Raw genomic sequence first — 12,631 nt, forward strand, 5'->3', positions numbered from 1 at the left:
TTTACTTTTTAATATCTGCGAGTTGTTAATCTTGCACCTGAGAATGTAAGGTTCCCCAAGGTCAGGTGGAGGGGATGAAACCCAGTTGATCACAGCGTTCTCCCTTCCATTTCCACTTTTCTCCTCCTCTACTGTTCCTAAGTCCGAGGTTTTTTGCACTGAAATACTCAAGAGTTCCCTATGCAGGCTTCTGCTCTTGTGCTCTGACTTCCCAGCTGGAGTGAGGCGCCCCCTGCAGAGCACAGGTTCTCTCTTTTCTTCCTGTTAGACCCTTCCTCACATGAAGCACTGAATGTAGTTATTTCAGGAGTTCCAATTTGTGAGTATGTGCTACTAGATAAAAAAAAAATGTCAGTCTTTCGTATTGTATCACAACAATTATAACAATCATAAATAATGATTCCCACCTAGGTACATATTACTCTTTAAAAAAATAACTGCTTTCTGTTTTATCCAGACTTTTTAAACCCCATTAATCCTATTTTTCCTCTTAGAGTCCTTAAACGCCCTGGAAGACCAAGACTTAGATGCCCTCATGGCAGATTTGGTAGCGGATATAAGTGAAGCTGAGCAGAGGACCATCCAGGCTCAGAAAGAGTCCTCTCAGAATCAGCATCACACGGCATCAGGAGGCCAGGGTGCAGCCTCACTTGGTTATGGAGCAAGTGCTGCTGCAGCTGGTGTTAGCCTCTGTGAGGATGATTTACCACCTCCACCCGCAGAACCCATGTTAGACCTTCCACCACCCCCCCCTCCACCTCCTCCCGAACCTCTCTCTAAAGTAAGTATTGTAATGAATCTTTCTCTGTACCACCAGCTCCCAAATATTATTATTAATTATGAAAGCTTGGGCTTTTTCTCAACTAGCTCTTATAACAACTATAACAAATTAACCCATTTATATTAATCTACGTTCTGCTTTGTGGCATTACCTCATCTCCGTATTGCCCATCCTGCTTGCTCTACATCTGACTGGCAACTCTGCCTTTTTTCTCCCCGGAGTTCTCTCTCTGGCCAGAAGTCCCGCCTATACCTCCTGCCTAGCTATTGGCCACTCAGCTTTTTATTACACCAATCCCAGCAATACATCTTCACACAATGTGCAAATATCCCACAAAAAAGTATGTGGGACCCAAAATGGCAGAACCATTGCTATTTATTACTGCCCATCACCTTGGACTTTCTTTAAAGAGATAATTACATCCATAAGTTTGTATGCCTAGACCTCCGAAGTAATATGAAAAAGGATAGTGTATGTTTCTTGCAAATTCAGAGAGTCTTCCATGAGCAATGTTGTCTTAATCTGTTTTCTATTGCTATGACTGAATACTACAGATGAGTAATATAGAAAAAATAAAGGTTTATTGAGCTCTGGAGGTTGGGGAATTTTCCTGCATGGCTTAGGCACCTTTTGAGCTTCCAGCCGGGGGCTTTCTGCTCATGACCCATTTGCTTTTTAAAGACACTCCTTTGTCCCCTTTTAATCCTTTACAATGATAATTAAACTTTAACTTCAGTTTGGATGAGGACATTTAAACTGCAGCAGGTGTGTATGAAGAACACGTTAGCACCAAATCTAATGTTTACCATGGTTTGACTGTAAGTCATATGTCCATGTGCATATTCCTTAATAATATGCAAACTTTGGAGGGCATGGTTGTTAATTTTTCACGGGTTAAGAAACTGGTTTATGTGTTTTATTATTCCTGTTTCTAGCCAAGATTATAGAAAATAGCAGGTTTTTAAGTTGAGTTAAATTGAACCGCTGCCTCTGGCAACCCTATTCAATAGGACAAAGACTGTGTGTCCTTGGAACGTCTTCATGGGGGAGGGTACTGTAGAGACAGGTAATGAATGCTAGATACATTTCTGAACTGTGTAAAATAACTGCAAAGTTTACATTGCCCTTATTTGGCAAGTTAATTACATGTCTATCAAAAAAAGAGGAAAGTGAACACTTTGAAGAATTTTTCTTAAGTGGAGCCCCTTAAGAATATTTTCCAGCTCAGTGAGCTGCAGCTTCCACACTGGGTGGGCCAGCTGATGGTGGTCGCTGTGATTCCTGGGACCCTAGGGACCCTCGGAATTCCGACAGTTTTAAATATGAATCGAATCTCTGTCACACGCATTGCCTCACCGTGTTTACTCTAGGAAAATCATGTTTAAACTGGTGGCTAAGATAAAGCAGAGGCTCCTAGCATAGGGTTCTTTGAGGTTTCAGGGGCATCGCGAATTCCTTGAAAGTTAAAAGTCGAATGCACAGTTGGAGGCTTACAGAGTTCCTTACTTTCCCGTAGTCTTAAAGCACCTTGACAGTCGAAAGTATTTCAACAATCAGTGGTATGAGAAGAGAAAATTCTACTTTCAAACAGTAGGGATGTAGCCAGGGCATTCACTTCCTAATCATTGTAGACAGATAGACAGACAGACAGACAGACAGATAGATAAGAGAGCCTTAATAGTCCTATTCTCAGGAATTTGAGCTCATAAGAATACCTCCCAGTCTTTTCCGTTGTTCACTTGTGTTCATCAGTGGGGTGTTTTGTTTGTTTTGCTTTGCTTTGGAGGTTTTGTAATTTGTAAGGTTACATTTCAGCTTTAGTATTAAAACGTAGGATGTTCAGGACCTTTTTAAGTTTCTAATAAAAACTATGAATCCCCCTCTAAATAGCTATCATGATCCAAGAGGATGCATATGATTTTATGATGTGCTCAACTCCCTTAGTATGGATGTGTTAATAGATTCTGTAGGTTGGTCCCTGTATCAGTTCCTTTTCCATTGCTGATAATGATACTACAACCAAAGCAGCTTACAAGAGGACGAGTTTATGTTAGCTTGTAGGGATTGTCCATCCTGTCTGCAGAGAAGCAGCAGCAGCTGCCAGAGCAGGAAGCTCAGTGCTCACCTTTCCATGCACATGATAGAAGCAAATCAAGCTAGGAGTGGGGCGAGGCCACTCCCGCTGATGCGCTTCCTCCAGGCAGGGTCCACATCCTAATAGTTCGATTCTGTTCCCAACAGCACCACCAGCTAGGACTCAGAGTTCAAGTACATGAGTTTACAGGGATATTGGTCATTCAAGCTAACACGGTCCCCTGTTCTGTGAGCTGAGCACAGAATACCATGCTCTAGGTGCATTATACAGTTGATGAGGTAATAATTTCATCTTTTAAGATAAAATTACTATGGTGATAAACAACAGTTTCTGTACCCTTGAATTGAATATTTTAGTCATGACTTTTTTATATTCTGAAAATGAAAGATGTAAAATTTGATGATTTTGTTATTGTAAATCAACTAGACACTAACACTAACAAGCAATTACCCACTGGTATTATTTATTAGACTCTTCTGATTGTCTTTCCCCTTTACAGGAAGAAGCAGAAGCCCAAGCAAAGGCTGATAAAATTAAATTAGCGCTGGAAAAACTGAAGGAAGCCAAGGTTAAGAAGGTAAGTCATCCATCATTCTGCATAAGGTGAAGTGAAGTTAATGCTATCACATTATAGTTACTGATAAACAGCTAAATAAAATTTCCCATGCCTCTGGGGAGCTCAGCATAGGTCACCTGCTGCACACATTCAAGACCCTGGCTTTAACGGTATCATCGAAAGAAAACTAAAGTGGTACTTTCAAATAGTTATCAACCTCAAAGAATTCTCTGGACAAAGTGAAATGAAACAAGTTTCTCTGTACAGCATCATTTAGCTAATTTGTGATATCTAGATAGGGAACTGCATCCGTCTGTTTCATGCAAAGACTTTCTACTGGCTAGTGTTATGGCAAAGAACTCCCCATGGTAAGTCAGAGCAAGAATGCCTAACAGGCAAGGCATACCCATAGCACATGCATGACTTTCTGTTGGTTTACATATTTATTTTCCCATGAGCCAGGATAGTGGGAGTACAAATCCCTTTAACAAGAAAGGAAAAACTCTTTGGTTTTGCTACTACCTAGACAAGGGCCTTCTCAGCTTCATTGTGAGACTTAAAAATCTGTCCATCCTGGATTCCCTTCACTGAGAGATGCTCTCTGGGGCTTTCTGTAGCTGTCTGCTTAGAGCCGGTGGCACACCCTCTGGGCATGTTTTAACTGGGTCAGAACTCAGTGTTGCAGGGAGGCCGCTGCTTGTTTGTCCTGGCCACCCAGCTAGCTTAGACCCAAAGTAATCACACAGAAACTGTATTAATTAAATCATTGTTTGGCCCATTAGCTCTAACTTCTTATTGGTTAACTCTTACATCTTAGTTTAACCCATTTTTAGTAATCTGTATATCACCACGAGGTTGTGGCCTACCAGCAAAGTTTTAGCATGTCTATCTCCAGTGGCTGATCCATGGCATCTCTCTGACTCTGCCTCCTTTCTCCCAGCATGCCATTTAGTTTTTCCCACCTACCTTAAGTTCTGCCCTATCAACAGACCAAGGCAATTTCTTTATTCATTAACCAATAAAAGCAACACATAGATATAAGGGCCTCCCATACCACCTCAGCATCCCTTGGCCTCACTTTTCCATAATTTCTTTTGTGGATTTTATGTCCATTGAGTAGTCTCTAGACCTAATGCCTGCCTGGTTATCTCCCCAGGAGTCAAATACTGGTTTTGTTGTTAATCTAGTCTCAAATTTGTATAAATTTTGCATTATCTGCTCCTACTCCTACTTTACCAATTAGCCTATAATTTTCTTGAACATTTTTGTAGAGCATTGTGTAGTTGTGAGGTGCTTTTTTGTTTCCTGGTTGACCTGACTCCTGAAATAATCACACAGAGACTATATTATTTAAATCACTGCTTGGCCAATCACTTAAGCATATTGCTAGCTAGTTCTTACATCTAGAATTAACCCATTTCCATTATTTTATATTTTACCATGAGGCTTATGGCCTACCAGCAAGGTTTCAACTAGCATCTTATGTCTTTCCCCTCTGGAGGCTCCATGGCATCTCTGACTCAGCGATCTTCTAGAGATCTTCTAGAGAGATCTTCTAGCCTGGCCATGTTCTGTTAAGCCATTGGGTGAGAGAGGCTGCTTTATTCATTTACCAATAAAAGCAACACATATACAGAAGGATTTCCCACATCATTTCCCCTTTTGTGTTTAAATACAAAAAGAAGGTTTTAACTTTAACATAGTAAAAATTACATATAGCAAAACAGGTATCAAGCAAGGATTAAAGTTGCAATATTTATATCTACTTTATCTTTTATCATAATAACTAAGGAAAACTATAACTATCTATTCTTCAATTCCATCAAAGACCACAGAAGGATATAATATTATCTAAGTTAACAGAAAATACATTGTAAGCAACTTCCAAAACTCTAGAATTGACAGTTCTATGCACGTATCAGCTTTTCCTCGCTGTAACAAACACCGAAGATGACTGACTAAACACTTTTCTTGCTGCTGCGGTGACTATCCAGCAATAGCAATCTTAGGAAGGAGTTGGTTTTAGCTTTCAGTTTGAGGGTACAGTCCATCATAGCAGAGAAGCATGAAAGCAAGACAGTTGAGGGCTGTAGTATGAGGAGTGCAGGGTCACACTGTGTCTGCTGTCAGGAAGCAGGGAGAGATGAATGTTCAAACACATGAGCTCGTCAGGGACATTTCCCAACAATAACAACATATATACCACACCCATACAAGTGACGAGGGATGAATTGCTATGCAGTTTCTGAGATGGACCTTTCCGCTCAACTCCCAGTTCACCTCCCATGCTCTTGTATCCATAGTCCAAAAGCCTGCAGTGTCTGCCCACCTTGTATGGTGAAGCCAAACCCCTCACAGTGGTCCTTTCTGTCTCCATTATCTCCCTAGCCTGGTCTCTCCCACACGCATTTGCCACACTGTAACTACCGTCCTTATAATTGCTCCTCAAGCACTTCTCAAGTGCTTGCTGGGGCACCTTTGTACCTACCCGTCCCTCCCACTCTTACCAGATTCTTACTGAACTATTTTCTGTTCCCTCTAAGGATTCAGTCACCTGAGTAAGCTCGTCCTCATCACTGTGCACGCTATTCCCTAAAATTCTCTTACCTTCTCTGCTTGTCTCCTCAGTGTTTTTATCACCACTCAGTGTAGTACCCACTAATTCATTGCCTGTATCCCCTCTGGACCTCCATGGTCTGGAGACTGTCTTCTTAACCACGCACCGCATGCACTGGAGGAGGTACCAGCTGTGTGCAATGATAAAGGCCCAGTGAGATTGTTACTTGTGTCCAGCAAATTTTAGCAAATGCAGTGCAGAAAATTAAACGAGGCTCAACCTCATGTCTCGTGCTTCTGATCCCAGCACTCAGGATCCAGAGGCAGGAAAACTGCAAATTCAAGGCTACCCTGGACTGCAACAGTAAATTCAGACCCAGCTAGGACTGTACAGCAAGATTTTAATCTAATAACAATGATGATGATGTTTATCAATCATCAAATTAATGGGTAGTACATGATAATTATCTATCATCATCACAATATTATTATTATTATTTATTATACTTTAAAAACCCAGAAGCATGAGTTGGAAACCAGAGGAAGTGGCAGACAGTGCCTAAGTCTGTCCTCAAATGTCCTGGGGATAAGGAAGCCCCTCTGAGAAGGTAGATCTTGAGCAAAGTTCGCAGCGGGAAACAGCTAAGTACATGGGGCAGTGGTAAAGCTCATCCCAAGCAGGGATGAGCTTTGATGAGCCAATGAGCATCTTATCCTCAAGCAAAAATCAGCTTGATGAGATGGAACACAATAAAAGACTGTTAAGCACAGCTCGGTGAGCAGCTTAGTAAGAGCAAAGGAAGGAACTGATGCTGAAGTGGGAGAGGTAGCAGGGGAAGTTTGGGATATACCTGACAGGCGGTAGGAAGCCTCTCGGGAGCTCTAAATGAGACCATACTGGCCAAGGCATGGGAGATGAACTGTAGGGATGCGTGGCTGCACACGTGACCAGGCTGTGACACTGTCACTTACTGACCACCATGGCTGATCTGGCCTACTAAATGTGTGTCCCTCCCTCACTCAGAGGCTGTGTGCTGGCTCCTCATAAATAAGTTCTGCCAAAATTACACAAGTGGCCTTTCTCCCATGACAGACCCACCAAGCCAGCTCTTAAGGAAATCAATTGCAGTTGTAGAGAATGGCGGTGGGTGACTTGTTCTAGATCCCTCTGGCAGAGCCCAGCCTGTGTTGGCCTGAGCTACAAATAAACAGCAGGCGCAGAGACACTGTATGGAGTGGTTGGCTTTGCCTGTGAGTACAGACAGAAGAGAATAAGAGCAGGGGCTGCAGCAGGAGGATCACAAGTTCAAGATCAGCCTGGGTACACCATGAGACCCTATCTCAAACCCCAGGGACTTGGGTTATAGCTCGGTGGTAGAACAAGTGCAAGGCCCTGGGACTGATCCTCTTCACCTCAAGAGAGGGATGAAGGGATGGAGGGAGAATGAGTAAGTTTTAAAAAAATCATAATTTCACACTTTCAAACCACTGGATTATTTATAAATGAAGGCCACACCATGTCTTTTTAAAATAGAAATGAAAGGAGAAGTTCTCTTACAGAAGATGGGACAGGAGCAGAGGCAGTCCGCTTGCTCCAGATGGTCTGTGGAGAACAGGAGCCCTGTCAGCTCTTCCCGGCCATCATTCCGAAACAATATAGCTCTGCCGCTTTCAGTTTCTATGGATTGTGTCAGCAAACACAAGGCACAGTCTGCCCAGACCCAAGGAAGATGAAGAGGAAAGCATTCCTCAAGGGGGAGGAAAGAAGAACCCGACCCTCTCTGGCAATACATGTTCTTTCAGACAACACCCTGTATAGAAACAGCACACTAACAAAATAATAGAAATGATCACACACACGCACGCACACACACACGCAGCGCGCACTATAAAGGACTAAAGTGAGGTAGTGCCAGAGGCTGAGGTGGAGATCCAAAGGTCAAGGGCAGCCTGAGCCACCCCCAGAGACCCTGTCTCATAAAATACAAAACAAAAACAAAAATATGGGTCCCCCATCGGAAGTATTTGCTCTTAAGGATTTGGTGGGATGTTGACGTTATTTTGAATTACAAATGATGTACGTAGCTTATGCCACCAAGCTTTTGAAGCTGGAAACACGATCTGACTTATTTGTTAGTTTATTCTAAAGCTCTGTGACAGAGCAATTCCATTTGCAGATCTTATTATAGAAACTCAAAAAAGTAATTTGCATGATTTAGGACTAAAATATTTTCCATTTAACAATCTGTGAGTGAGAATGAGATTTCATTACCGAACCATTTGGCTCCAGAGACGATCATGTGATGAATTCCGTGGCGCTGCTGTGCTGTGGTACTGCTCCATGTTGGTGCAGAATCCCTCTGCTGCCTGCAGTGTGGTGCAAAAATGATTTCTTCCTCTTCAGTCATATTTTCTAAACTTTACAATTATGGATATTCTTAAATACATATGGATTAAAGCTAGTTTATCATTTCTGCCAAAAAAAAAAGTCACTTCCAACATTATGAAACTATGTTGTTTAGCAATATCTTCCTCACTATGAAAAGGAAAGGAAAAGGTAACATATGTTTCCCTTTCTAAAGCATCTCTAAGCAGGAACGAAGCATGGTCAAATATCAGTATTTTTCTCTATCAGAAATGGAGCTCTCAAAGCACTAACATCAGTTGTGTTTCCTAGAACAGGTAACTGTTCTACAACACTAATTCTCAGCAAAGAGCAACAGGTATGTCTTCCACAGAGAAATACAAAAAAGACCCGACTCTGCCCAAGTTAAAGGGGATGTAATCATCATGACAGGCAAGGAGGTACCTAAAGAAACACGTGTCCCCTCCCTGTGCCATCAGACTACTGAAATAATGGACCTGAAAGAATTCAAATTTCACTGGTATCATCATGCAGAGAGCAGAAGAAAGGCTGGAACTCTGGCGCCATCAGCCAGTTCTAGTTTCATTCTGTTGATGTGGCTAAAAATCTCTGCCCAAAAACAAGCTTGGGAAGAGAAGGGTGGGTTTGACTTGCTCTTCCAGATCAGGGAACGTCATCGAGGAAAAGTCAGGTTGGGATTCAAGGCCGGAAATGGAAGGAATGGTGCTTGTAGCCTGCTCACGGGCTGACTCGCAGGCTCATTCATGATTAGCTGGCATTTTTATCCATCTCAGGATCACCTCACCGAGGAATGACTCCCCTGGCCACAGTGGGCTGGGCCAACCTGCATCAGTGAAGACAACCCTTACAGACATGTCCACAGACCAAGCTGATAAAGACAACCCTTACAGACATGTCCACAGACCAAGCTGATAAAAACAATTACTTAATCGATACTCTTTTATTCAGGTCATTCTAGGCTGTCTCAAATGGACACAATTAGAGGAAGACCTTTCCTCAGGAAGAGAATTCATGCAGTTATGACACTTTATGAGTCAGACTGGAGTCAAACAATGACAAGTCCAGGTGGGCAAGGCCACACCTTAACCAGGGCTGTCTAATTGTGCAAATCTCTTGCCCCCTTTTTATTTTTAGTTTTTTTAGTTTTACGAGACAGGGTTTCTCTGTAGCTTTGGAGCCTGTCCTGGCACTAGCTCTTGTAGACCAGGCTGGCCTCAAACTCACAGAGATCCACCTGCCTCTGCCTCCCGAGTGCTGGGATTAAAGGTGTGCGCCACCACTGCCGGGCTCTTGCCCCTTTTTAAACCTTAAACCTTTTGCCAATGCCCTAAACAGTGATTCAAGAGCCGCTGCACCCCTTTATTTCTTCTTCTTCCCAGTGTAGTCTTAGTGAATAAATCTCCTCTTGCTGCTGGTCACTTTGATTTGTCCCTTTAGTTGCCATCCTGGGGACAATGGCAAAACCTAGCTTACTGAGGCTGCCTTGCACAGACCTTTAACCTAAAAAGTCCTTTACCAAAGGAACTTCAGTTACAAGATACAGGGAGACCTTTTAACCAAGAAATGTTGCTAGCCCTGAAAGCAAAATAGGAACAAGAAACGGAAGGATGTTGGGAAAGCAGGACGCCAGCGCTTCTTCGGTGCTGTTTTCTGTCTCCCCACCAGGACACAGGGACTTGAAACTGGGCCAAGGGCCTTGCTTGTTGTCTGTGTTGTGGCTTTGAATTTATTTTTCTACCTCTGTGTTTCTAATCTAAAAAGAAATTCACAGTGAGGTTGGGGATGCATTCCACTTTTTAAATATTTGTTACTTGCCCTCTGAGAATTTCAGACATGTATACAATGTACTTTGACCACATCCACCCCCCACAGTCCCCTCTCCAACTCTTCTAACTACCCCTACCACTTCCTATCCCAACTTCATATCCCATTTTCTCAGCTCACTGAAACTAGTCAGGGCTGCCAGTGTGTGTGTGTATGATAGGCCCATCCATTGGAGAATGGCCAACCTACCAAAGATCACATCCCTGAAGAACACTGACTCTTCCTCTCCCAAGACCATCAACTGACAATAGCTCTTAGGTAAGGGTGGGGCTTCGTGACTGCCCCTCCCATGCTGCAATTTTGTCCTGAGCAAACTTTGATCCTGAGCAAACTTTGTCCTAGTAAGTGCAGCTGCTGTGAGCTTATGAGTCTCAATCCTGTTCTGTCCAGAAGGCACTGTTCCACAGCAATCTCCCCAAGATAAGGCTCTTACATTCTTTCTCTGAGCTTTACAGGGAGGGGTGAAGTATAGATGTCCCAGTTAGTGCTAAGCACTCCACAGTCACGTATTCTATGTACTTTGACCAATTGAGTCATGACACCCTCATGAAAGTCAAGAGGTGCATTAATCTACGAATAAAAATATTAAGTATTTAGAAGGTAGTTTGATGCTATATCCGTTCAGTCTAATAATAGCATTAGGTTCTTCTATGGGGCCCATGATCCCCTCAGCCTTGTGTTCTTGATCCAGTTTAAAGTACCAGGCATGAGTTCTGTCCTACAGAACAGGTTTTAAATCCAATCAGAAGTGGTTGGTTATCATCTATAACAATCATGCTACTACTGCTAGTTGAGAAAAGTCATCTACCATCTTACCAACTCTGAACCCTGTGAGCTACAGTAACAACAGCCTAGCAAGATATTCACACAGCGCATTCCTAATACACAGTTACAGAAGTGATAGCGATGCTGAGACCTTCAGCTTAGCAGGCTTCCCCAGGTGCCGAAACTGACTGCCTGTTCTGTGGCTTCGTCTCCAGCTTGTGGTGAAGGTGCACATGGACGATAACAGTACCAAGTCACTGATGGTAGATGAGCGGCAGTTGGCGCGGGATGTTCTGGACAATCTTTTTGAAAAAACCCATTGTGACTGCAATGTGGACTGGTGTCTTTATGAAATATATCCTGAATTGCAAATTGGTAAGTCTCTTCCCCACATCTGGCTGTACTTCCAAAGCGTGGCTTTTGTTTTATTATGGACTTTGTCTGTTTTATACATTTGTTTCAAGATCTCAAGGAACGACATGTCACTATCCTCATCTGAGATGAGTGCTTGCTTCATTATTTCTTTGTGGCAGACACTCGGTTGGTAGAGGGTGGCCAGGCTTTGGGGGATATAAACTTTATTACTGTCACCTTGCTAGTAACTCCAAAGGGGGAAGAAAAGCAATATGGTTCATCTAGGTACATATTTAGGAAGTTCAACAGTTTGCAGGAAGCCCTGGGTATCTGTCAGCTAATACCCCTTTAAAGATTGCTTTCTTGAGGCATAAGTGATCTTACGTCTATGCTCACTTCCCCTTCTTCCCTCCAAATTTGACTTATTACTAACACTTTGCTAATGGAAGAGACTCTGTCTCAGGGGATCAAAGAGCAATGAAATAATTTGATAGCTTCTTCCTTCTTTCCTTTCTTCCTTTCTTACTTCTTTTTTTCCTCCTTTCCTTTCTTATTTACTTATTTTATTTATTTATCCTTTTTTCTTTCAGCAATTTAATAAATTTTCTGTTCCTTCCATTCATCTTCAGGGCAACACTGCCTCCCAAGAGGGATGTATGAAATCCAGAATTACCTGCTTTTGAGGCTTTAGGGAAATTTTTTTCTAAAAAAAAATGGTCCATATTAAAAACAGTTCCTTAGCCAGGCATGGTGGCACATGCTTGTAATCCCATCATTGGAGAGACTGAGGCAGGAAAATGAAGAGTCTCAGGCCAGTATGGGCTGCAAAGTGGAGTCTATCTCAAAACTAACACAAGGCAGAGCTAAGCCTTGAAGTGTCCTTCAATTCTGTGAGTCGGGAAACAAGGGAAGGGAAAGCTCCTGACACTCTCAGGCTTGGTTCAGGTATTCATCTAGTATCTTTAGCGTTTTAGAGCAACAAGTTACAAGTTTCACAGCTTCACTCACGATGTTTGAACACTCATTGCTCTTTAGTCATTCCCAGGATGACTGGATTTACCTCTGGCAAGAACAATTTAAAATGAAAAACAAAATGCTAGCACTAAAAAGCATGATAACTACTGTATTTTAATTTTTATCATTTATGTTTTTCTGTAAGTAAATCCAAAACCTGACACTGACGTCTTATATAGCAGGCACGTTGCACTATTGTTGCAGGCAGGTGTGTTAGTTCTCAGGGCAGACCCCGAATCTCCAGCTCGCCTACCTCTTTACAGGGGACTGCAGAGACAATGGCTAGTTCAGGAAAGGAAA

At 42.5% G+C, this 12,631-nt stretch overlaps 1 protein-coding gene across 1 annotated transcript in view; it reads left to right on the top strand.

The window, feature by feature from the left end:
* The window catches only part of Apbb1ip (amyloid beta precursor protein binding family B member 1 interacting protein), a 100,691-nt gene that overhangs the window by 49,934 nt on the left and 38,126 nt on the right, over positions 1 to 12,631 (top strand). Inside the window, exons 4-6 of the mRNA XM_075970644.1 lie at positions 495 to 781; positions 3,376 to 3,453; positions 11,179 to 11,338. Of these exons, the coding sequence (XP_075826759.1) occupies positions 495 to 781; positions 3,376 to 3,453; positions 11,179 to 11,338 (525 nt within the window). The remainder of the gene's footprint in view (positions 1 to 494; positions 782 to 3,375; positions 3,454 to 11,178; positions 11,339 to 12,631) is intronic.

This window comes from Microtus pennsylvanicus, chromosome 4, assembly GCF_037038515.1.
Source record: "Microtus pennsylvanicus isolate mMicPen1 chromosome 4, mMicPen1.hap1, whole genome shotgun sequence".
NCBI lineage: Eukaryota > Metazoa > Chordata > Mammalia > Rodentia > Cricetidae > Microtus > Microtus pennsylvanicus.